The 26,915-nt window shown below is 31.1% G+C and overlaps 1 protein-coding gene across 5 annotated transcripts in view; it reads left to right on the top strand.

The window, feature by feature from the left end:
• LOC118198326 (BTB/POZ domain-containing protein 2-like) overlaps positions 1-26,915 on the top strand; it is a 218,112-nt gene that overhangs the window by 142,256 nt on the left and 48,941 nt on the right. Inside the window, exon 1 of one of the 5 annotated variants that reach the window (XM_035369979.2) lies at positions 16,938-17,610. The exons of the other annotated variants lie outside the window; for them this stretch is intronic. Coding sequence (XP_035225870.1) covers positions 17,419-17,610 — 192 coding nt within the window. The 5' untranslated portion in view covers positions 16,938-17,418. Of the gene's footprint in view, positions 1-16,937; positions 17,611-26,915 lie in introns of those variants that run through there. 5 annotated transcript variants of the gene reach the window in all.

Here is a 26,915-nt window from a genome sequence, read left to right as displayed (position 1 = left end):
TTAGAAGCAATCTTTGCAGTTGTATTCATGTTATTTTCAGGTGTTCGAATATAATTTCTGTTAAGTGAGACTACAATAAATAATTGTTGCATTTAGAGAAAAAGGTAATTGATTTTGATTTGGTAATTGATTGATTTGAAGGATCTTAAACAGGTACAGCACGTTATAATAGTCTTATTATTTCTCTTTCTCCACCCGAATTATGGAAGATTATTAAGATTCGTCGGAAGTTAAATTATGAAATTAGCGTAGACTTCATAGCAATCATAACAAGAATATTTTTTCTCAGAACTCAATTTTGAAAAAGAGACAAATTGTATATTTTGGAATTTAAATCACATTTCCTTGCCTTTTCAAAGTTGGATATATGTATATTTTTTTAACTTTATAGCTATTGAGAGACTACTGAAACTATACATGTTGACATTTGTTGCGTATTCTTATTTTTTCCAAGGTGCCCCGAATAATGTCCAATTTTCTGCCCTACTTTAAAGTTGCAACATAACAACACCACAGCACTTTGCCGACTGCAGTAAATTTCTTTTGCCGTCTCTTGGTTGGCCAGGACATTCATTATGTCTCACTAATTACGGTACATGATGCAATTTTCTTTTCTTTACAAGGGGGAGGGGGTATTTATGATCGAAAGCCAGCAAGAACTGTCAATTGTCCTCCATTCATCCATATCTCTCACTCTCTTCCGTTGTGGTGAAGGACACAGATAGGCCCAGTTGCTTGACTCGATTTGCGCCCGTGACCTCTGTATAAGGAAAGCGAGTGCGAACCATTGCGCCTGTTGTGCCCGTGAATGTGGAGCTAAATCGAGTGGCAGGCCAGAGGATTAGAAAAATTATCTCTTCTCTAAAAGAGAATTTTCTAAAATTTCAAGAGCGTGGTAGTGATTAAGTATAGGAGCGAGTAATCCACAGAATGATTTTACGAAATAGTAGATTCGGTGCATTTTGAATGTGTTAACTTTAGTTACTTCGCCTGCTATGTAATATTGGTATTAACGTTAATGTATTTTGAGTGGTAGTTATTTTCTTATCATATTATTGAAAACACGTAGCATGTTCTTCTGTATCTTTATTTTAATTAAAGAATAAGATTTCCCAGATTAAATTATGTTTCAGAAGTATCTACTTGTTTGCAGTCAAATGCAATCATCGCTAAGCCGACAGAAGTAGGAAGCAGAGATGAACTAAGCATAATTGCAAATTAGCAAAAATATTTAATTATCCATTTCGTTTGTAAAAACGAATATGCATTGTCCATAAGTAAAATGCAAGTTCATAGTTCTGTAAAATTAATTTTCTTATGATAATTATGAAAATTATTACACGCGTCTTTGGCTGATTTTATAATGAGCAATATTCCTATACGATTGCTTACGTATGGATTCATACGGTTCAATCCAGCATTTCTAAATTGAAATTTCAGAGTATTCTAAGATTTCAAAATACGTAAACGTAAATCAACTAAGTTTGTTTTTAAGAAACTGAAGCCACGTTTCGGCTTTAGTTAATTAAGAGAAATTTAAAAGAAAATTTATAAATAAAAATTTTAATAATAAAATAAATTATAAATTTTAAAATAAAAAATTGTAAGTGCTTTTAAAATTTGTGAAAGTAAAAAAGAAAGAGAAAGAGAAAGGCTGATTGATGTTGAGAAAACTAAGCTAAGCTTAAACATTTATTTTCCGGTTATTAAAAAGTGGGTGCCCACCGAAAACATCCCGGAAGAAAACGTTGAGGAGAAAACAACACAAAGCGAAGACGTCGTCGTACAAAATATCGTGGGAGAAAAGCAAGCAAGGAGAAAGCATCTCAGTTTAAAACATCATTCTATAAAATATCCTCGTCGAAAAACTTTGAAGTATTAAAACATCGTTGCAGAAAATACCGTGATAAAAAATACAGCCCTTCAGGCATGAGTTTTTCAGGCTTTAAAAATTGTAAATACATATTTGCATAATGATTCGTGAGCACAAAAAGAAATGAATGAGGATATTTTTACTTTTATATTTTGTATTTTTGAATTATAAATTTTCGTTGAAAAATATCAAAATAGAAAAATATCAACATTAGAATTCAAAAACTAAAACTGAGTAGGAAGTTAATGTCATTTAAAGAAGCCAATAGAATAAGAAACTTATATAGTTATGGCAAAGCTCACTAGGACTTTTTGTTTAAGGAAAGGGATACCTTTGCGGAGAATTTTCTCAGGTAATGGCTGGCATTCACGTGTTCAACTGATATAAAAACGAACCAGTTTCTGTTAATATTCTCCTGAACTAGTCAACAGCAGCCGAGCGACAAAATGATGAACACCTGGCGAACGAGTTGGCGAACGACCTGGCGAACGATTTGGCTGCATAATATTTCGTGGTTTTCCCAACGAATAACTTGGATACGAGCCAGTTTCTAAGAAGTCCTCCACAAAGACATTCCTTTCCTTAAGCAGATAATCCTAGCATGCTTTACCATAATCCAATAAATTCAAATGCCGTGCTGAAATATACTTCGTAGCTGACACGTTTCATCATAAAAAGTAACAAATCAACATCCAAACAATTGACTGCACAGTGTATATGAAAGAGTTAATAACATTTTAAGAAGACGAAGAAACAAATAAAACAAGATTTAATTTTCATATAAGTAAAAGAATATCAAGAATTTCACATAGTAAAGAATTACAAGCCTTGTTAAATTACAAGGTAAAAGAAAATATCCGATAATTTGATATTTAACTAAACAATTTTACTAGAGGTAACTTCATGCAGTTACTCATTTTCCTTTTCATAATCTTTTTAGACTATATTTTTCAGGAAACGTTACCAGTAAAACGTTATAAAGGAGATTAATCAAATAAGGACCTTTATTAGATAACCGCATAAGTTTAAAATTCTATTAACTGCCTTGCATTTGTATTTTTTGGTTATTTGATTATGGCAAAGCACTGGAGGGCTATCTGTCTAAGAGGAGAGATGCCTTCGTGAAGGACCTTTCTAAAAGAAACTGGCTCGTATACACGTTACACATGGGGAAAAACACGAAGGCAATTCATGCAGGAAGCCAGTTCGCCGGGATTCGCACCTCGGACCGAACTACCAGTGTTCAGCGAATTTACCGTTCAACCGCTCATAGGCCTGTATAAAAAGTTTTAAGTAACTTTAATTTTCAAATTATTTTCAGTTTTTCAATGAAGTTTCCTTCATACTTTTCCAGAAAACATTTATTATTTAATTCAAAAATATGAAATATAAAAGAAAAAATATTCTCCACGCTTTCTTACATTCACAAATTATTACGCGAATATGCATTTACAACTTTTAAAGCCTGGGAAACGCATATGTGTTTTCATAATGCAATTATTATATAGGTATTTTATTTTATAGGTACTTTATATTTTATCACGATATTTTCTATGACAACGACGTTTTCACGTTTTTGAACTGCGGAGTTTTTCAACCTCTTTAATTTCGCTACGATATTTTGCATTACAGTAATTTAGAACTGCGATGTGTTACCTTGCTTTCTTTTCTCCCAAGATGATGTACGAAAACGTTCGACGAAGTTTTCGTTTTCCGTTGTTTTCTCCGCGACGTTTTCGTTCACGATATTTTCGACTGCAACTTTTAAAAGTGAGAAGGAAAGTAATAGTTCTTTCATATTCTGTATTTAACATCGAATGCAGTGTAAATTTAGTCCATTTAATAGGCCCATTTAAATAAAATCTAAAAAGTCAAGACGTATTTTAAGAACAAAAAATGCAAATTGCATTAGAGGTAATATATTCTGTACAAAAGCAGAACCATCAAAGAAAATTGTAAATTCAAGAAAGCAGACCCATGAATAAAATATTCTCTATTTAAAATACATTACAGTTTAAACAATCATTTTTAAACACCGTGAATAATAGTTATTAGTTCAAAAGGGATGTTAGTCCCGAATGGGATCTTAGTCCCGAAACGGCATTTTCCGTTGAATCACTATAAACGGCGTATCATTATTCAAATTGTTGCCACCAAATATCATCGCCCTGTATCATATTTAAAGAAATTAAATAATAAAGAATCTGGATGAATGTATCCATGTTTCTCGCATTGTGCCATCTTTAGTAAGAAAACTGTAAATTGATAGGGTGAACTGAGAAGATGGAAAAAACAGAAAAATGTATGCCAACACTTAACGCTGCATCGGCAATTCTAAACGTAAACTGCTATACTGCTTTTAAAATTTTTGTAATTTTGCTGTTGAACTTTATATGGCGTAAATGCGAAGAAAATAATGCTTAATAATAAAATTAAAAAGACAAAAAAAGAATGGGTTAATAGGAGTGAGTTATAACAACAGACTAGTAAACTATGAAGTGAGTGAGAGCGTAGGAAACCCTTCTGGGTAATCTAAAACCTTTCAATTTTTTTCTTTTATTATAATATTAATTTTCGAGTAGAATTCCCATCTGATCCGAAGAATATAAAAATGGTAGGATCAAAAATAAATAAATCATTCATATCAAACCGTATTCCAGAAACATATTCCAGCTATATCAGTAAGACAGCTACATAATCAGTTACTGATATTTAATAGAAACTGCCAGTATCCTCTTGCACAAATTACTTAAGCTATCCTTAAAGTTTGCATAAATTCATTCTTAGCTAGTAACTTTTCAATTAATAATTACTTTGAAAAACTAAATGCATCACCTTAATTACCGTAGATCAAAGCCTATTCTACCAGCATCCCTTGTGAAAGAAGATACAGTCTATGTTAATACAAAAGCTATTTATAAAGTTCTTATACAGGAATAAAGTATTAGAACAAAACCTTCTTACATGTAGTTTCTTAGTCAACTGAAACTTATTGAGTATTAATAAATCTATATAATTTTCTTCTTTTCCGTCACTCCATATTCATTATTTACTTTGTATTTTTTATATCTCTGTCATTTTTATGAAATGCTTAGTTTTTTCACCTCGACTTAAAAAAAAATCTTACGTAGCTGTTTCTTTTTAAATCCAGATATAAAACAAAACATTGTGAAGACATGAAAAACAATATATTGTCATTCATACAGTAAAAATTTCTAATTACTATATTTGCATGTTTCTTAATTGTTATCCCAACTTTCAAATAAAATGTGTGCAGATTTCAGGAAAAATACTTGCTGTGGGAAAAATTTCAGGAAAAGTGCTTTTCAAATATCTTGCACGATTGGTAATTAGTCTTATTAACCTTCTTTATACAAGAACAAATAAAATCCTGTTATAAGACAAGTTATACTGTATACGATGTTGTAATTTTAACCCTAAGCTATAAATTCCCAGACTTTTATTTCTAGTGTATATATCATAAAGTTTCCGGACTAGCGCTGCAGTATGCTGCAAATGACAGCATGTGCTCATGCAGTGGCATTCATTCTTGATAAAACAGAGTGTGCTAAGAGACATCGCTGTGTTGATATTGGAAACTGTTATCATGTGTTATGTGTTGTGTCGGCGTCTGTGTATATGGAAGTCTGGGATTAGATAATAAAAGGGAAGGTAGAACAAGGAGCCAACGTGTAGTTTTACTTTAAACCGGGAAAATCGACAACAATGATATTGAGCATGCGTGGGCAAGCTTACCAATATGAGGCAAAACGTTATATGCGATTTTTCGAGTGTGACGGGTGTTTCATATAAGGAAGAACATTCCTTGAAGATAACGAACGATCCGGAATATCTTCCACGAGGATCATCCTTGAAAATGTTAAGCGAAATCGGAAACTTGTGTATGCGGATCGTCGGAGGATTATTAGCGACACTGCAAAAATTGTTTATGTGCTATACTGATCAGTGCCTGCAATCCTGGACTTGAATATGCTTGTCTCTAGACTGCTGACGCCTGAGCGAAATGAGTATCGCGTTGCATTGTGCCAAGGTCTCTGTGAGCGTGCCATGGGGAATCCATTCTTCACGTCCACCATCATCATTGATGACGAGATCAAGAGCGAATAGCAAAACGTTATGACTTCGAGGCTGCATTCCAGCGGAGGCAGGAACGCTGAAAGCGGTATGTTTATGCGCAAGGCTGACTATTTCGATCGAGAAATGCTCAAAATTAGACGAGTAATATCTTTTTGTGAACAGAGCAAGTCCAAGAACCTTTTGATACATACTTTTGTGTAAGCAACGAAGCAAACTTTATACCTTTCAATAACTAAAAAACTTTCATAATATAATTACAAAAAGGAACTTTGCTAGTGAAGCATAATTTGCTATCTGGAATATTTAACGATTACCAAAATGTATACTTTTTTAAATTTACAGTTACAATCTCAGTTACGAGAGGAGGAAACAGCAAGTCACTGTCTACAACTGGCCAGCAAGTTCGTTTTTTCAGACAACACGTAACAATAAACAGTAATTTAAAATTGAATTACCTTTTGTTGTATATTATAAATAAATTTTGTTTCAAAAAAAGAAAAATTATTTTTATACAAAAATTTTACTCATAATTGTCAAGTTTAAATGCGTTTCTGCATTTTATCCCGAATTGAAATTATTCTTTCTCATTTAAAAATTAATGCCTTTATATAGTAATTTTTATTTTAAACTAAAATTCTTAAATTAAAGAAAGAATAGTTAATGCTGCTAAGATAAATTTATATTTTTGAAACTGAATTCTATTTCCTTCCTTCTTTCTGTTTATAATGATTAAATAATAATTTTCATGGTCGTTTTTAAGGTGAATGTTAGATTACAAGATTAGGTCAAGTACGACAAGGCAAGCATAGATTTATCGGCAGAAGTTTTCAGTTTTCTTAGAATTCGATTCGGGAGTTGAATTCTGCTGAGAGTCTTATCATCCATCGTCTTACCACCAGCTTATCGAGAAACTGTCAGACAGACAGATTAAAAAGGTATCCGACTACGTTCGACACCCGAATTTAGGAAAATAGTGCAAATAAATCTCTTATTGGTGTTATTTGGTAGAGTACTACTTAAAATGATAGAAACTAAATATGTTCCCACAAAAATATTTATCAGTATTCTACTTTTATTATTGACTCTTATATTTATTAAGGTATACGGAATTGAATCGACTAAAATCTAAGTGATAAAGTAAAAGGACTGTTAAATATATCTGCTTGAGTATATGCACTAGCTATTTTTCCAGAAATTTCTGTCTTTTCTTTTATAAAATTGTCTGAAAACATTTAGATATGTACACAAAACTGAACTATTTCTCCATTTAATTCACAATATTTCACAGAATATTTCTGGAAAGTTTCATAAAGTTACTGATGTGATATTTTAAATTAATTTTTTTTCTCCCTAACAGAAAAGTTGAAAAAGTCGAATTTTTCAAAAATAGGTATAATGTAATGCAAGCACAAAGGGAAGGAAAAGAAAATGTTGCTGAGTATGAAGATTAAACTGCAAAATGAATCTTGTTCCCGAGTACTTAACAAATAGAAAGGTTTAAGATCATCTTTTGAACATCACCAAAATTATCCAAATGAAAAATTCTCTCATTTCAAAGTTATTTAGAGTACATTGTATACCTTTAGACATCATCTTCCGGGTTTTAAAAAGAAACGTCCGTGTCACGGTGTAAAATAGCCATAATTCTGATTCTAAAAACCGGAGAGACAAAATAGAAGTAATTTTGGGAAGTTTACTATATAAACTTTTAAATAAAGTAATATTTTTTTCAAACACTCCATCAAAATTAACAATTAGAACGTAGTCGGATACCTTCTGCTCTTCTCAAATGTATCTAAGTTATGAATGTCCGTACCTAATGTGGGATTTGAAGCAGAGCTCAACAACGACTCAGCTAATCTTCGCTAACCGCTATACTACTAACCAGAGCGATTTGAACATGAGGTTATTTATTGAATTTAGGAAGCTCCCATTGTATAACTAACTGTAATTTTTAACCACTTAAATACAAATGTGAGCAGACTTTTATCCCCCATATTATATTCAGTTAATAAAACTTTTCAGGAACAGACATATTTGTTATTCTTGCCATTTACGTCACCTAATGTAGAATTTGATTAAAATATTTAGCCAAGGTGTTTCTGAATGTCCGACTAGCTAGACTTACGACCATCAGATCTTAACGTTAATGAATAATTTTGCTTTTGTATCCCATTTCGATAAGATCAATCCTATCACAGCATTTCCTAAATACGCAAATATCTGTCAAACACAAATCCAGTTATTATCGCGTGTTTCAGGTAAGTTTACAGCTCGGCGATAGAGATAATAAGCATGGCAAATAGCAGTTGATTCTGTTGAACTATTGAGGAACTGGAGACAAAAATTAATATATGCCGTTTCAAGGACCTTGATATAAAATGGAAAATTATCCATTGCGTGCAGTAAATAGAGGGATTATCTAACCGTAAGTTTCTCAACCGTTGCGAGTTTCACTTGCTTTGCTGATATAGGACGTTTAATCTCTTGTGAAAATTGCTATAATAATCGAATAAAATTTAAAAGCCTTCTTAATTGTTATGTGGCGTATAAGAGTTTTTTTTAATTAGTGCATTAATGATGATAATTATATACAGCTACTTTAACAAAGACAACAAAAATAAAATTAAAAAACATTTTTTTTTTCAAAAGTTTTCATATTTTAACGCTCGCCCAAAAGGGTTTGTTAAGGTTTTTTACGCTGTCGCTGAGCTCGCAATCTACCAGTCTGCTGTTACACTTGTATTTTCTCCCTAGTCCTCTACCCGAACATGTGTATCTCGAAGCCCGAATATTGAATTTCGAATTGTTTTTACTTATTTCATATTTTATACAAATTTAATGAATTTTTGATTAAGAAACACAGCGATTTGAAACCTAGAAGCGGCAACACGGTTGGAAATAAAACATTTTTATCTCCGGCGTGCCAGATTGTTGTTACATTCGGAAAAATGTAAGATATTTATCTTTCAATTTTAATTAACAAACTCATCTACTATTTGAAAGTAACGTATTGGTCACTTCCGGTAATAAAACGTTTTTATTTTTCATGAACCGATGTGATGCATTTAGTAAAGCCTAAGATATTTAAAATTTCAGATTAATCTGGAAGCTTACTGAGTGACACAGTAAGCGATTTAAAAGTAGTAAACTTAGTTCTTAAGAATACTTTTTTTTCTTTTTAATATTATTAATTTAAAAAAATGCATTAAAATCATGAGAAATCTAATCAGGAATATAAAATATTTTTATGAAAATACACTAGCTCGCCTCCTTGAAATCATTACGTAGTTTCTCTTTTTCATGATAACTATTTTAAGGGGCTGGCCTTGCGGGTAGATAGTTTTTAAGGAAATAATATACCGAATATAAAAAGTATGGCAAGCACGCTATCGGGAATTATAAAGGCACACTGTATTATATGATTTTGCTTTTAAATTTTAAGTGGTGTAAGGGCAAAAAACGTGATATTTGATATATAAAGTTAAATACACAAAATGTTAATATTAAAAAAAATTTTAAAAGAAGAATTTTATGTTAGTTATCTTAATTAGAACACTGGACTTTGATGTGATAAACGGAGAAAAGACTTGGGGGGGGGAACAAAAAATATATGCCAACATTTAACACTGTATCAGGGATTCTAAAAGTAATGCTGTAAAACATTTGTGATTTTGTTGTTGAATTGTATGTGGCGTAAATGCGAAGAAAGGGATGTTTAATAATATTGTGTTAGCAGGAGTGTCCAACAGCAGTCTGTTAAAAGACGATGCTCATCGACAGCATAAAAAACCTTAAGAAACCCTCTGCTGCGATGTTAAAAATCTGAATGCTTTCAGGTTTTCTTTCTTTCTTGTTTCATTTCTGATGAATCGGGTATCTTTTCCTCCCAGTTCTCGAAAAGACTTTGAGACAGCAGATTTTTAAGAGCAGAGATACGCTACAATCGCAAACATGTATCATCCGGCACTCAAAACCTGGCTTTGAGACGTTATAAACATCCTTCACTGGCAACATTATTTCATTTTTGAATATTTTCTTATAACAGCAAGAAAACAATATTGAAATGGAGGTCCCAGCTAATTTATGTAGTCTGAAAAGTCATTTTCGGAGATCACTGACCCCTCTGGATTATGAAGAAGTTTAAATAGATTATACGTATAATGATCTGATGATTAATTTGGTAACTGGTAGATATTAATTTATGGTCCTCATCGAAATCAAACAGGACATAAATTGTATGACAGTAATTGTTTAAACGCGTATTTTTTTTATTTTAAGTGCTCAAGGAAAGAGCATGTATTTGAATCAGAAGCGAATATAAGAACATAAAGTGATAATTTAATTTCTTCATTATTTTAAGATTTTTTGATGGAATGGAGATAATATGCGGGCCGGCATAAGAGTATTAGATGTCAGTAAGTTGTATCGAGTTGCAGAACTTTTAGGGGCAGGTAAAAGTGGATGACGCACCACCAGGACGAAGCACCAGAACTTCGCCTATGGATCACCTAGTTTTGCTTTGTCGCACTACTGTTCTAGCACAACATCCATCACAGGGCATAGTGCACTCCGCCACGAGATCCACTCAGAAAGGAATCCACTGTACAGGTGTGGATCGTTCTCACCTTTCTCCTACTGGGCGGCCTTTCCGTGTTGCCGGTCTCTGTTATGTATTCTGTGTTTCTTTATATACAGTTATAATTAGTATTTTATTTTGAAATACCAATTGATATTTTGATAATGGCTTGGAGTTTATTTATATATTTTTTTTCATACTTACATTTCTTTATCGTTTCATAGAGGATCCTGTTGTATCCTGTTGTTCATAGAGGATCCTGTTGCATGTATAAATATTTTATTTCATCAATTTTAGCATATTTTTGTTGAGCTGCATCATGTAAAACTTTAATATTTCAGGTTGAAACCGGAAGGCAGAACTTAAAACTCTGAGAGTTTGCACCGGGCGGCAAAATGCCTAGCGCCGGTTCTTAAGATTTCACGGAAATCTCTTAAGGATTCCAGACAATTTCGGTCCTCTGTGAACGTAGTTGCCTTAAAAATATTACTGTAGGTGATATTCTTAATCTGAAAGCATTCAGATTTTCAATGCTGTAATTTAATTATGTTCTTTGAAATACTAATGGTCGTTAGAGGTAGTCGCAGTGCGGAGGTAATTGCCATGCGAAGTTTCATTAAATTTTTATATTTAATATTTAAATAGCATTTATTTAATGCTAAAATTAAGCAACAGTTAGGCAGCTAAACATTTAGAAACCAAAGTGGTTTAACTATTCTCTCCCACGTTTGAGTAATTCCATGCCCCTAGCCGATCAGGTTACTAGATTCACTTAATAGTATAGCCGGCCCTGATAATATGCATCTCAGTTTAAATATTTTTAAATATAATTTGTAATCATTTCCCTAGATATTTATTAAACAACGTGTACTTGTGTTTAACAAAATATATGTATATATTATTTGATATTATTTATTATTTCATTCGAACTTATTTAATTGGTATTTAAACTAAATGCGTATAAAGTTTATATTTGATTAACATATATTTAAATAAACATGTACTTGATTAAATACATTTTAATTATGTGAGCAGAAATGGAATTAAAAGATTTTTAACCAGGCAGTTATGATTTATTTTTATACATATAACATTTATAATATACTTTCTATTTTTGCATAATTTTATAATTAGTATAGTATAATATAATTAATATAGCATAATATAATTTTATAATTAATAATCGTGAGTTTTTAGTTATTCAATTCTAAAAATTATTATTACATTTTTTTTATTTCTTATACATTGTTGAGAACCTTTCACTTACACCAGCTATCAAAATTTTCGCTTAGATTTTCCTATGTACAAAACAATGGTATCAAATTACATTCCGTAGAATCCCGTTTTCAGAAATTTTCAGGAACATATTTCAATCTCACGTATATGTTATTGCTACTACGAAAAGATTAAAAAATGTAACAAATTGCTCTAGTAGAGTGGTACAGTAAAACTTGAGCTTTCAAATCTCTCTTAAAAAATCTACTATAAGGTCGGGGAATTAAGTAAGAACTAATGGATTGTCATCAAACCGAAGAAGAAATCGCTGGAGAAGTTCAAAAGACTCTTTTTACTTCCTTGTACGAAGTAAAAAGGAAGTATTGTAATCGCGAAAAGTTTCAGGCATCATATTTCAATGCAAATATCCATTTTCACCGCTATCGAATGCAATTTAACGATGTTTTTGCTTGACATCTGTACGTAAGGACAGCATAAAGGACTCTTTTCCCCCCAAAAAATTGTAAAACTAATTTAAAATGAATTCTAAAGAGAATTTTTCGTGGCGTCTCTGCGTACGTACGTACGTATGTATCTCGCATAACTCAAAAACGAGTAGCCTTAGAACGTTGAAATTTTGTATATAGGATTACTATAACTTGTAGATGTGCACCTCTGTATTTTGGTTTGGTTTCTGTTAATCGGTTTGGTTGCACCAAAAGTATATAAATATATTTATATATGTATCCACTCTGTTACTCGGCTCAGTGATCTCAGTTTCTTTATTCTTATATATTTGTAAATTGTGCATTTTTTGCTTTAAAAATGATTGAATTATGCTGTTCTTCTGTTCCGGTTAAGGTTTTTATGCGTTTAGTAAATCTAGAACTATCAACAATTTAAAAGTTGTTTAAGTGTCGCTAAGCCTAATAATTTTTGCCGTGTCGGCCATTGCTTGTTTACATTTGAAACAACAGAATAATAGATTTGTTGCCAATCTAGAGAAAGTAAACTTCGCAATAACAAAGATAACGCCTTCTTTTATTATTGCGAATTAAATCACGCCTTATCCATTCTGGAATTAATTCAAGGAAATAAGTGTTTAAGATTTACTTCATAATTTTCAATACAGAGATTTTGAGTTTTTATGTATTTTTGCCTTGTGGCGAAGTGAGAACTGAATTAATTGAATGAGAAATACTGAATCGTCTGTGAAAAACTGTTTCTTTTTTTGTTGTTGTTCTTTGCTTAATTTCTTTTATACATCGTTTTGTATTTATTATAGCATTTGAATAGTACATGTGGCAGCGGTTAGATAATTCTTAAGATGATATGAATTTCGTGCATTCTGAGTTAAAAAATGATTGAAATGTAGCTCTGTTAAGTAAGCCTAGCGCCAGAGTGTCTCTGTGATAAACAAATATAGTGAATTTTAAAGAGTGCACTTATTCTGTTGTGGTTTATGCGCTATGGACGAAGTAGATTTACTGGTAAACAAATATAGTGAATTTTAAAGAATGCATTTATTCTATTGTGGTTTATGCGCTATCGACGAAGTAGATTTAATTCAATCCAATAAGTTTAAATGAAATGAAGAAAAAATGCGTATAATTTAATATTCCGTACAAGGAAGTCACGTGGTGCACACATCAGATTTTTTATGAAAGGATTTTAGAGCTCAAATTTTTCAGCTGTACTACCCGATATTAATAGTTTTAAAAAGGCAGTTCGTCAAGAGTTTTCGAATTCATCAAGAGTTTCTATTGTATCTGGAAAACAGTAGCAATGCTTTTATTATCATGGAGAACATTTTCAAGGTATCGTATTAGAGAAATGAGGCTTGTTTGGGGAATCCATGACATTGACTTGCCCAACAGTGCTATATTTATTACTTAGTGGCGTAAATGTGTTATCCTTCTTTGAAAATGGATAACGTTAAATGCCACAACCTGTAATTAATAAAAGATATTTCTAACACCCTATATTACGTATATCGGTATAGTTTTCTTCTCTTATTTTTGATTAATTTACATCTGTTTATTTATTTATTTATTATGCTGGTTCTTTCATTATCGTTATCAAAGTCATAATTTCAAAGGAGGTTTTTTTTTACTTACCCTGTAAGTAAATCCTACTTGAGTTTCCTTGTTCGTTTAATATTTTTTTTTTTCCTTTTACAGAAGTAATAATTGATTTTTCCTTATGTAATATTATTTATATTGTCATTAAGACATATTCATGTACGTATTCAAGTTTAATTCATGCATGACTATTATCTAGTGCTTTTTTTTTAATATTTTGTGGAGGTGGGTTATAGCTTAACAATCACAATATTGTCCCCTGTAAAATAGCATGTTTTGTTCTTTTAAAAATAATATGCAGTATCCTTTCTCAATGTCTGTCACGTTACTTTTAGTCTTTTCGTCTTTTGAATGGTTATGTGTTTTCTAACTTTTAATTTATATTTTTCCGGTGTATCTTTTTATGCGCTTTAAATTAACCGAAATTATTTTGCATAGACATTCTAATTATTTATGAAGAGCTTATAAGGTATTTCTCTCGGTTCGATTCCAGGTGAAGGTGTTGCAAAAGAAAGATGTCAGAAATCAGAATATTTAAAATTGGAAAATACAGTACATTAATTCATTTGAGTAAATGGGAAACATAAAATGTGTAAAAACGATTTACTAATCTCATTATTTTAAAACCGAGTGTTACCGGATAATTTTAAAAATAACTTCAGATGCTGCAGAAAATGTCTTAAATCTATATATACACATTATAAGCAGACTTTTTTCGAAATTCTACAGATCAACATTGTAAAGAAAGGAAAAATTGCATAAAATAAATGCCGCCATGCGGGAGTACAAAACAGCTGCTCTCGGTTGGCTTTAAAATAAAGCGATCTCCGTTGCTAGGCAACTACATCTCACGTGGCTTAGTTGTCAACATGACTTGTGATTGGCTTAAGAGAAGTAATAGGAGTGCCAGTTTAGAATTAATATCGCCAGCGGTGATTAAATTGTATTTCTTGTATATCGTCGTCTTGTTCTGAGAATATTTCTTAATGTGTGTTTCATCAAATTTCGTGTTTTCTAAGACAATTTTTCTAAAAGATAATAATAAGGAGTAAATAAACAAATAAGTTTAAAACAAGGGGGAGATAGAAGGAAACTGCAATCTAACTTTTTTATCGGTCCCAAGAGTGCATTCTCTAGTAATCCCAAAATTGCATTCTGCTGCCTCAAAGAAAAGACATTAAAAATTTCAAAAAGTTAAAAAATATTTAAAAGACAAATTATACAAAACACCATAAAATAAAAAAAAAGTAATAATTTTGTGTCAGTTACGAAACATACGGCATTAGAAACATCTTTTATTATTTTCAACAAGTCGCCAATGTTTATAAAATTTTCAGTTGAATGTATCATAAATTAACTTTAATTTATATTAATTAAGTACGCTATTAAGAAAGAAAAATTATTTAAGTTATGAGGTGTGTGTATTGTTTTAAAACGTTCAGTTTGTTAATAACAAAATAATTAATTTAAAAGATAAATGAAAGCTCTTACACCTTGCCGGTGATAGATAAATCTTAGATGTTTTGTTTCGCATAGTAAATAATACCCCTTTTTTAACGCTCAGTTTGTTAAGCATTGACGGACTTATTAAATCTGAACTATGAAAGATTGAAGTTAAAGATCCTATGCTTATCAGGAATGGCAAACTTTCTGAGAAAGGGGTACATGTGAGGATGTATGGAAGATAAATTAAAAGTCTCATGTTTCGTGATAACAGAGGTAACTCTCACCTTTTATTGATTACAATAAAACTTCAGATTTCGTTAAATTATCAATTGGATCTATTAACAATTAAATATCTTAAAATTTTTATCAATTAAATGTAGTTCTAAAAGAGCAAAGCTTAAAATTATTAATAAATATGTTTATTTCTTTTAAATCGCTCATTATTAAATACCTGTAGCAACAAGATTATATCTGAAGGATAATTAAAATTCTTATGCTTTGCCGAATGGCAACACTCTGGGTTACAACTCTGAGTTACGCGAGAAAATGCATGAGAAATAAAGGTCTTAAACCTTTTGCAGTGACAACTCTTGGCAGTGAATGCTTCTAGATTCTCTCCACTCTTTTCATCCGTCAGTCTCTGACGCATGATCTTTCTTGCAGATTTTATTTTTATTTTTTATTTTTTTGCCAGGACTGGATTTTATATGTTAAATGGAAACAATACACTTCCTTCAAGGTATATTCATAAGAGATTTTTTCCCGTAAATTCCTCCTGATTTTAAAACCTTTTGTTCGAAATTAAATCTATATTCAGACTTATAATTCATCTTAAATAGCTCTCAATCCTAGTTGCATATTCTTCTTATTACGTTGATATGTATAAACTCCATTTGATTAGTTTAAATTCTAATAACTGCGAGAAGAATAAGCATGAAAAAAATTCTAATTATTTTATAGCTATGATAGTATAGTTTTCAGATTAAAGCACGATGCATGCTAAGTCCAGTATATGAACAATTTTGCAGTTGATATCTCGATAAGAGTTATGATGATTAACGTTTATTTCCGTAACAAAATCATTTCAGATTAATGCTGGTTCCGTTCATCACAGATTGTTTAGAAGCGCATCCTTCACGTGTAACGCATAACTGCCTGTAATTAATAAAAACCAGTTTCTTTCCAATTAACCATATGGTAACATGGTTCCTGTCTAAGATGATATTTCTGATAGGAAAGTAACGTGTGCATTTCTCACTGAAGGAAATAAACAATTAAAAAATCGTCTTCGAGTTTTGATAGGATTCACATAATTGAAAATGCAAGGATATCAATATTTTATACCCTCCAGGTTTTAAACTGAATCTCAAAAAATTAGATTGTAGTTTGTATGAAAGTACTTTTTTAATGAGTAGTCTCTGTAATGAAAAATGTACTAAAAATTAAAATAAAAGAAAGAAAGAAAGAAGATAAGATTTCTTAGAAAAACGATTGAAAAAATAAGTTGGAAATAACTTTCCACTCTGACTCTAGGAGACAAAACCAACATAACGAATCTTTTGGCGCAGTTTGGCGACCTTCTTTAATAACGCTTTTCCTGTAACCCGAAGTAGCGGGAGGCACCGTTCAATAGTCTCCGATCTTCCCTTGCAATGAAAGAAAACATCAGAACATGTGCGTTAGCCGGCGCGAGTATTTTCAGTGTTTCTTCTGTCTGACTTGACCAAGAATAACCCGTGAAATTTATAAAAGTTTAAGAATATGTTAAAGGATACCGAAGATTTTAATTAAAAATTCCATCACAGTTATTAAAAAAACTTTGATGAATTATATTTGAAACGAATATTTGAATTATTCGTTTGAACTGCTAAATGAGATTTTTGTTTAAGTTTATTAATTTGGTTATTTTCATGTACAGTTGTTAAACTGTTCATAAAATGAATAGCATAAATATTATACAAAATCATCAAGTTTCATTTTTTCTCCAATTCTTTTGACAATGAACTTCATTCGACGGCGAATATGGAGATCATGAAAAATTGAATTTCCGGGACTTTTTTCTGTTGTGCCATAAAGTATTGAAAGTGACACTCGATAGTTGACAAAATAACTTTCCAAACCAAACTATGACTACTTCAGCCAAATCGATGTCTGCGAAAAAATCGCCCATTTATTACGTGATAATTAACTTTCGGCACGAAAAACTTTATTCGCATTACTATAAAGGTACTGATGTCGATGGAAGTGTTGGAAGATCAAGTTTTCTGCCTTCACAAAGAAGAGTAGTCCTCATACGGGCCAAATTATATTCAAAACATGTAAGTAAAACTAATGTGTTTTATTAATATATACATTAAATTATGTTAGAGAGTATTTAAGTTGTTTCTGTAGATTCGTTATGATTTGATGTCATGTCTTTGTTGTGGAAAGCCGTGGGTGACCACGTATGCATATTTTTAATGGCTTCGAAAGATTAAAAAAAAATGTTTGCCAGGGGAAAAATAAAATCTAAAATATGAGTTTAATATGGACTCAATGAAATTTAAATTGTGTTTACGTTTTGTTCCAGTATACCTTATGTACTGTTTAAACTTTTGATACATTTATGAAACTTTTGATTATTTTAATTACTAAATTTGAGTGAAAAATGCTAATTTAAAATGAATATCTCGTACATAATTATATATTTTAACGCCTTATTTTGTTTATATGGGGATTGGAATCTTCGAAATAAATAAAAAAAAAAAAAAAATTGCTGAGGTCTCGCAAAGTCTGCACCAGTGTTTTATTGCATCTTCATATGCTGCTATAAAAATGTGCATTAAGTATAAATTAGAATTTGTATAGTTACAAAAAGTTAAACTGAATACAATGAATGAATGTTAAAGCAATACGAACAGTTAAAAAATGTGACAAATCGAAAAGGAATCCGAAACTTCTATCTCGCAAAGGCAGAGATAAGATACTAGATGTTATTTAATTCAGTGGTCTTAAATTGCATGTGAGCCGAATGCACGATCTGAAAGCAGCTGATTGGCAAGAACTCTTTTCTTAATCCAAGTGAAAAATTTTGAAATGAAAAAAAACTAAATAAAATATATCTTATAACTAAATTTTAATTTCGCTTAATTTTAAAATTCGCTCAATCACTTAAATAAGTGTCTTTAATCTAAAAACAAACAAGGTATGAAAATTTTCTAAGTTTCCAGAGAATTACTAAATGAGACCGAACGTGAAAATGAATATTAACAATTTAGTCTGTTTTTTTATTAAATTTTTATTCGAAACATAATTAAAAATACGTGTATTTTTATGTCAATACTTAAAAGCTTCCTTATTTCTTACTGCAACTTACTACTTGATGGTTTTTCGATTTTGAAAAGTTTGTAGTCTTGGAAAGAAATTTCTAGAACTATCTTCACAGATTGCAGATGCTCATCGGTCAATCAGGTTCTTTTGTTATTTTTAGATTTAAAAAAAAAAAGAGAGAGAGAGAGAGGGAGAGCTGTTGACATATAAATGCATTCCAAAACAAAACAATTGTTCTTAGCGCGAAAAATCATAACTAAGAATGTACCTTTTTTGGAAAGTACGAGTAAAAGTTAAAGAAAATAAGTATCTTGAAATCATTAATAAAATTTATATCATAATGTAAATTAATTAGCTCCGTTTATAGATGTTTCGGTGAGTTATTCATTTCGTTTTTAATAGAACTGAAAATAATATAAACTCGGAATTTAAGTAATTACAATCTTGAAATCTTTGCAGCACCGTATTTGCGATAAATGCATATTGAAATGTCTTCACGGGCTGCATAAAATTGCTTCAGGGGCCGCCAGTTTGAGACTACTGATTTAATTTATGTTTTATAAGTCAGAATCTTCAACTTGTTTTAGTGACCAATAATGTATTGCTATTTACTTTAAATTTTCAAAATGTTCCAAGATTTTATTTCAGTATTACCCTTCCATTTGTTTATTTGTTAAGTATATAATCAATGTGTGTTTTATTTAACAACCCCCCTTAATTAAATGTCAATGCAGTTCCATTTATGTAAATGTAATTTTTTTATACTATTTTGCATATTTCCTCCCTAACTAAGCTTCAATTTCTTTCCTCCGAAGTTTGGATATTTACGGTTAAGTTTACCATATTAAAAATTATTATACTTGAATGATTTAAAAAATAAATTACTGTAACCAGCATTAAGCGCCAGTTCGTAGATATGAAAAGCTATGAAAAAAACTGATAATCACTTAAAAATATTTTAAAACGAAGCAGCTCTTAAATAATCCTGACTAAATTAAATTTGTGGAGGGGAGGGGAATTTTCTCATAGACCATCTCTGAAAAAGAAACAGAATTAGAAGAAAGCATTTCCTCAATTCTTGTTGATGAATGGCTGTATTTCTAGCCAGGTGTTCATTTTTTTATTGTTTCTGTTTTGAATCAAACGCTCTTATTCTTTAATATCCCATCAAAGCAATTTCTAGTTTTATGCATTCATTTCTATATTTCGTGGTTTATTTCAAGTTTCGTGACCAATTAAATCATTCTTTCAGCTATTACTGTATAGAGAATTTCAATCGACTCTATAATTTCTACTAAAAAAATGTTCACAATTCCGCAAATCACGTGTGATCATATAAAGACTCACGAATAATCACGAGAAAATTATTTATGTATTATGGAATTAGGAAACATTTCATTTAATATAAGCAAAGAGTGGGGTATAAATTACGTATTCAAAATCGTGACGAAATTGTTAACTGCTGATGTTATGTTAAAGTACGATCTGCAGGCGGAAGGCAATAAAATTTACACACAATTGAAAATTTTGGAATTTTGTCTAAAATATTCGATTGCATGTAAACTGTGCACCGTTAAACGCATAGATGTAAAATTCCGTGAAGAGGAATTCGGCTTTTTTATGATTGTCTGCAATTTAAATGAACGTAATGAGGATTCATAAATGAAATTAGGTTAAAACATATTTATATGCATTTTAAGTTCTATTTGGAGATATTTATAAATTTTTGTGTTAATTACATTTAATTATTAAACAGAAAAGTATCGTAGCTAAAAAAATCGTATTGAGACTTGAATTAATTATTCTTAACGAATAGTATTTCAAAATATTACCTAAAAATTTAAAAACTAGATTCATATTACATCAAATTTAAATGGAAATTTGCATTGGTTTCGTAGGAAAGTTTTATACATTTGCAAAGAAATTTAGAGAGATCTTTCTTTGTCAAAAATCAAAACATTCAAGCAGCTTGTTTAATCTTACTCAAAACACGTTGCTTAACTAGATGGAGATGATGTAAAATTAAGTAAACAATTTTTTTTAAATTGTCGTTGTAAGATGGATTCAGTTTTCGTGGAACCTTCTGTATTCAAAATCTGTCAGCTGTAAATTATTGATTTAAATTCGAATCCGTTTGATTAATCCACTATTCTACTACTAAGCTTCAAATGTAAACGAATTGCGGACTCGTTAGGCTTAGCACTGCGTAAATTTTAAATTGTTGATAATCCTACAATTATTGCATGCACATTAACTGAAGGCATAAAAGCCTAAACCTGGACATAAGAACAACGTAATTGAATCACTTGCAAAAAATGAACGATTTACCAACATATAAGAATAAAAAAACTGAACTAACCGAGCCGAATAACAGAGTATATACACGTTTTTGTGCGCCGATTGCAAACAAAAAGGGTGTTGCACAACTTTATGTCATAACAGTCCCAAATAAAACAAATCTCAATGTTCTAAGGCTATTCGCTTTTGAGTTATGCGAGATACATACATACGTAAGTACAGACATCACGGAAAAATCTCTTTTGAATCAATTTTAAATCCATTTTACAATCCGTAAAAAAATGGGGGAGTCCTTTATTCTGTGCTACGTAGAGATGTCACGCAAAAGCATCGTTCAAATGTATTTGAGAACGGTCAGAATGAATATTTTAATTGAAATATGATACCCGAAATTTTTCTCGATTACAATGCTTCCTTTATTTCGTACAAAAGTAAAAATGGAAGGGCAGGTAAAAGGTCAAAGATTCTTTAGTCCCGAATTTAAATTTAAACAAAATATGTAATTAATTTTTAATTGCAATATTTTCAGTGAATAATTCTACGCCGTTTGCCTAGAAAATTCAATCTTATAAGGGAGTTTCGACGTCCTTTAACCAAACTGATGACCGTACTTGTACGCACCTTCAAAGCAGCTGTATATAGTTAAAATAAGCAAGTATTGTATGCTGTACAGCAGCCGAGTTCTCATTTTCAATTATTGCATGTGCTCTTCTTGATTTTATTTTTAGTCTAAAGGGAAAATTTGGCTAGAAGGACTATTAATTTCGTTTTGGCATTTTGCGTTGTTCCACTTTTCAATGAAATTGTTTCAAAAAATAATTAAATGTATGCGAACACTTTGCTGCATCGGGAATTCTAAACTTATACTGCTATACTGCTTTTAAAAGTTTTGTAATTTTGCTATTTAATTTTATATGGCGCTAGTGTGTAAAAAATGATGCTAATAATAAAGATACAAAGGAAAAACAAAATGGGTTAGTAGGAGTAGATGTAATAGCAGACTGGTAGCGGGCTCAGCCAGAGTATAAAAAGCCTTAAGAAACCCTTTTGGGTGACCGTTAAAATTCGATACCTTTCAGATTTTTTTAAAAATATATTTTAACTCTGATTACTGTAGTTATTTTATAAGATGTCCACATAGCACATGTAAAACAGCTAAAAAGTTTCACTTTAAAAAAAAATCATTTTTCTTTCTCAAATGATCTCTAGTACCTTCCAAAAAGCGCATGACAGAAATTTCCATTGAAAAGTTAAATAAACAACCACGAAAGTGGATGATCATATGGCTCGATAAGAAATACGGTGGCTGGAAGATCTGGACTGATTGCATGCTAGAGTAGCGTTAAACGAAAGAATCAAATTTCCGGCTGATAATTATGAGTTAAGAATAAACCCAGGAGTTTCGCTGTCAGCACAGCAGTTTCGACTTCGTGAAATGGAATCAAAGATTGCGGAGTGAAGTGAATTTTTTATTATATTTCTTTGTTGGTTTGTTGTTGTTGCGTATGTGTACGCCAGTGACCTGATTATGCTAGGCTATTATTAGTGAATATTTCAAACACAGGCTGTTCAGCTCAAACTTTCAATTATTCATTTCAAAATTTGCTGTTTCAATTTTATCCCCTCCTCAGATTTCTTATTCTACTACTACCAGTTGCATTACTGTTAAGGAAAGTGTTTCAAAATCAGGAAACAAACTTCAAAATAAAGGGATAATCAGTTGTTCCAAAGGGAAATTGATATCTTTGGGCTATTCAAATACATTATCAATGCCTAAAGATACAAGAAATGCCGGGAATTGAGAATCAACATGCTTTTAAATTGTTAATTTTGAATTACGCTAAAATTAATGCGAATTTGTCAAGCAATAAAATCGTAAGAGAAATATTTCAGCATATAGCGTATATTTATATTACCGTTACCGTTTTTACATTTCAGTTTGATTTAATTTTCTGTTATTGCGTTTTCAAACAGAATTATTGACTTTTAAGTGAAAAAAGAAAGTAATTTCGTTCAAGGACGAAACGTACGTTACATCCTTCCGTTACGTGTTTTCGATTCCGGTTTTGCCGTTGGAAAGAGAATTTCTTCCACCCACAATAATTTAAATCTCGTTGTGAATTCCAACGAGGAGGTATTCGACGTAAATCAAATATAACAACCAAGTAATGTTTGGAAGAACTGACATAAAACCGCAGGAATTAGTTATCAATGGTAGTTCGAAGCAACAATGAATACGAAAATAATTTTTTTAAACCAACAGCTGGAATCACTGAGGAATGAAAGCAACTTGCGTGAACTTTGAAGAGCGGTTAAATGGTATTCCTTTCGTAAAAACAAACACATAAACGTCATAGGTATTTTTATACCATTTGCTGATTTTCGAAAAAGTCTCAAGAAGCTAAAAATACTATTTTTAAAGTTTTTATTTGATTTTAAAATTTATAATTATTCTTCGGTTTCAAATTCTCTTAAATTGGTATACATTCTGTTAAAATTGAACCTATTTTAGTGAAACAATAAGAACGATGGTAGACCTTTTTCATGCCATGTTCTACTTCACTCTATTGGTTTTTAGGAATAATGCATGCATGAGTATATGTATGTTAATTCTAATAATTATTTGATTTTCGCAGTCAGTGGAAGACACATGTTTGAATGGCAACGGAAATCAAAATTTGAATCTAAAATAACAAATAGAATTATGCAACAACCTGCACTTTTAATACTTAATTAAAAAAATTTTGTTATGAATAAAAAATAAATAAAGTAAAATAAAAAAAATATATATAAATGTTGACAAAAATCTTTGGTCTGCCCATTGTTTCCCTATAATTACACTTTTCTTTACTCGCTGAATATCGCTCGATAATTCTTCATTTCGGTCATCGTGGATGTTTTAGTCAACCATTAGCCGCATTTATAAGATTAGTCTGAACAATAGTAGTTCAACTTGGATTTGAATCCCAGGACATATGAGCATCATGGGCATTTTCGTGCTTTTCCTCCCCATACATCTATTTCAGTACAAGTTGGTTTACCTTAGAAAGTCCACTTAGAAAGATTTCGTTTTGCGTTTTTGAAATTATCCATCCCTAGCAAGATAGCTCTCCGATGTTTTTCCTTCACCAATCAGTTATGAATGATTTGTCCGTCGATGTCTTAAAGACAACTGTATGATAGAGCACATAAGGAAATTCACAACAGTGCTCGGCCGGGTAGTCTCACACCTTAGAAGATTGGATTTGTATTGTATTATTTGGATTATTGTAAAATACGCGAGACTATCTGGCTAAGGAGAGGCATGCTATCATGGAGACTTTTTAAGAAAAACCGTTTCGCATTCATTTTGCAGATGGAGGGAACCATGAAAATTTCTCTAAAGCAGCCAGGCCATTTCTCAGAAGAGTTCAATTTTTTTAACAGTTTCTCGAAATTTGTCTGTTTTTAAGAAGAAATTCTTGGGTAAAGAGCAGTGAATTATTTACATTTCTAGAGGGTGATTATTAAAATATTCTTCATTTTGTATTCCATAAATTGTTTTAGAATAAATATTTGTTTAAACAGCTTTCTGTTCCAAAATTTCGCAAAAGCAAAGGTCATTAATGATGTTTATTGCTTCTTATTAATACCGAAGCCTAGCTGCGTGTAAACAATAATAGTTGGAAAAAAGGGTTCGTGCTATCATTCACAAAGACCTCGAAAACTGAAAGTTGACAGTTAGATCCCAGTGCTGCTGTAAATTGGATTAAGACACTGGAATGGTATCTGAACTTATCCCCTGATGTGTAATTTTCTATTGCTAAAGCATGCTGTCCTCGTGGCATACTTCTTATTGGCAAAATAATTGATTTTTTTCTACCCCCGCCTTTGCATTATTTTTAAGTACCTGAATTTTAGCTTTATATCTGTGCTAAAAATTAAATTTTGTGGAGGAAAGAGAAAAGGGGAAAGAAATGATTATTATTGAAAACTTTTTGTCTGTAAATGGAACAAAGCGATGCATTTATTTTCCCGCCAAATTTTCCACGTTATAATACTTTGTATTAAAAAGGACAGTTGTTGGTCCATTAAATAAGAATGGTACGTATGAATTATTCTGTTTTTCTTACAAAAATACGCAGTGATTTTGTTTGCCACCGCATAAAAATTCCTTTTTTCGCTAAATGAATTAAGTAATTTATTGAATTTTCTTCAGAATTTTTTTCCCTGCCTGTGAGTATTTTTAAACTGCTTAAATTAGAATAATTTCTAAAATATTTAAGTAAACTTCTCAGCCGTGCAAACAAATACATTTCCTACTTAACGTAAGATGGAAATTTCTTCATATAAAACGTTTTGTTTTAGAGTACTTACTGATTCATTAGTTTCATAAAGACGTGATTTTTCCTGGGTGAAATGCATAGTTTTAATTCTCAATGATATAATGTCAATTTTTCAGATCGTTATAGTTGATTGATGGTTAAAAGTACGGAAGGCTAGTGGTTCCATCTTGGTTGATTCATTGGCTAGAAGGAGGTCAACTGCAAACGTTTCATGGTTTCTTTTTGTGAAAAAATAGCTTCTCCATAGTTTGCATTTTTAATCTATGGACTTTCATTAAGTCCTTCCGCATGCATTTTTACTAGCCACACGTCTTCCCTTGCATTTCTGTACTTAATTGCTTCCAGCAGCATGTAGATGCTAAACAAGGTGCCGGGCATCCATATCAGGAAATGAATGCCTGTTATGTTATCTATTGAGAATTTTAAGTCATAGTTTATTTTGTGTGTGCCCTCAAAATTGTCTTGTCATGAATGCACTGGCATTACATATCAGCAAATATTTATTATGATCAGAATTTGGGAGGGGGGAGTATTCTGTTAAATAAAATTAGTATTAGAAAGATGTTTTTATTCATTTATTTTTTTAATTTTTACTTTATTTTCTTCTGTTTTATCTTTTCTTCCCCTCCCCTCCCATTTGAGTAAGAGTCCGTTTTCATTGACTTCCATGTGAAAACTAGCGTATTTAGAAACCAGTTACCTTATAGTTTCGACCCCTTTTTCTTAATTTATACATGTCGCCAATTTGTTTTGCCCGTCGATTAGTTACAACATTCCAAACCATTTTGCTATTGGAATTCCTTTTTCTTAATTTTCTAAATGCCTGGAAAGGAACCTCTTACAAGATATCTAGTTTTTGTCAGATTTTGCCATCTTGGAAAAATAAAAAGTATTATCGTTTGAGGGAATTATTTGGTGCACGACTCGTGCGCAAGCGATCCACTGACTTAAATGTACAGCTACATCTTGAATAATTAAAGCATTTTTTTATTAAATAAACCCATAAATCCCTACATGGAGATGATTTGTGATAAAGTAATATCATATCAAATTTTATCTTCTGTCATTCTGTATTTTTAATTTAACTGTTCGTTTTTGGATATATAATTTGTGTTTTATGTCACGAATTTGTTGCCTATTAATGCTGAACCTAGCAGACTAGTCGTAACTGTTTCTGTTAAAATAGTTTTAGGATTTAAACTGGAATCATCATACGACGATACAAAGAAAAAAAGTTGAAGGGAGGGTTTTTTTTTATTTTAGTATTTTAAAGCTTTTTAAATATTTTTTAACTTTAAAACGCTACATTAAAGAGTAAAATTTCCAAGATTATAATTGTTATTTTTTATAAGATTGTTTCAAAAGAATGAATTGAATTTAAATACAAATTTAATCTCTCCCTTTCTCTCTTATTTTTTAATGCTGTTTTTGTTTCATTTTTATTTATTTTGTTTTGTTTTTTGTTTTCTTTACCCTAGTGTGTTATGCACCGCTGATGATATCGCAAATCAAGCGACAAATCCTTTCCGTAACTAAGTCTTATATTTTTCACCATCCTGATTAGAATGCTAATCTCCGTTAATTTTTATTAGCTAATCCATGAATGTCGTGTGTTAGTCATCGCTTTAAAAAGCTGTCAACTATAAAACAGTATATGTGTAGCAAATTGAAAGCTAAATGCGAAATAAGTT

Source organism: Stegodyphus dumicola, chromosome 5, assembly GCF_044657685.1.
Source record: "Stegodyphus dumicola isolate Sdum_Otavi_A_Nest chromosome 5, ASM4465768v1".
Classification (NCBI taxonomy): domain Eukaryota; kingdom Metazoa; phylum Arthropoda; class Arachnida; order Araneae; family Eresidae; genus Stegodyphus; species Stegodyphus dumicola.
This window is presented reverse-complemented; position numbering and strand designations above follow the sequence as displayed.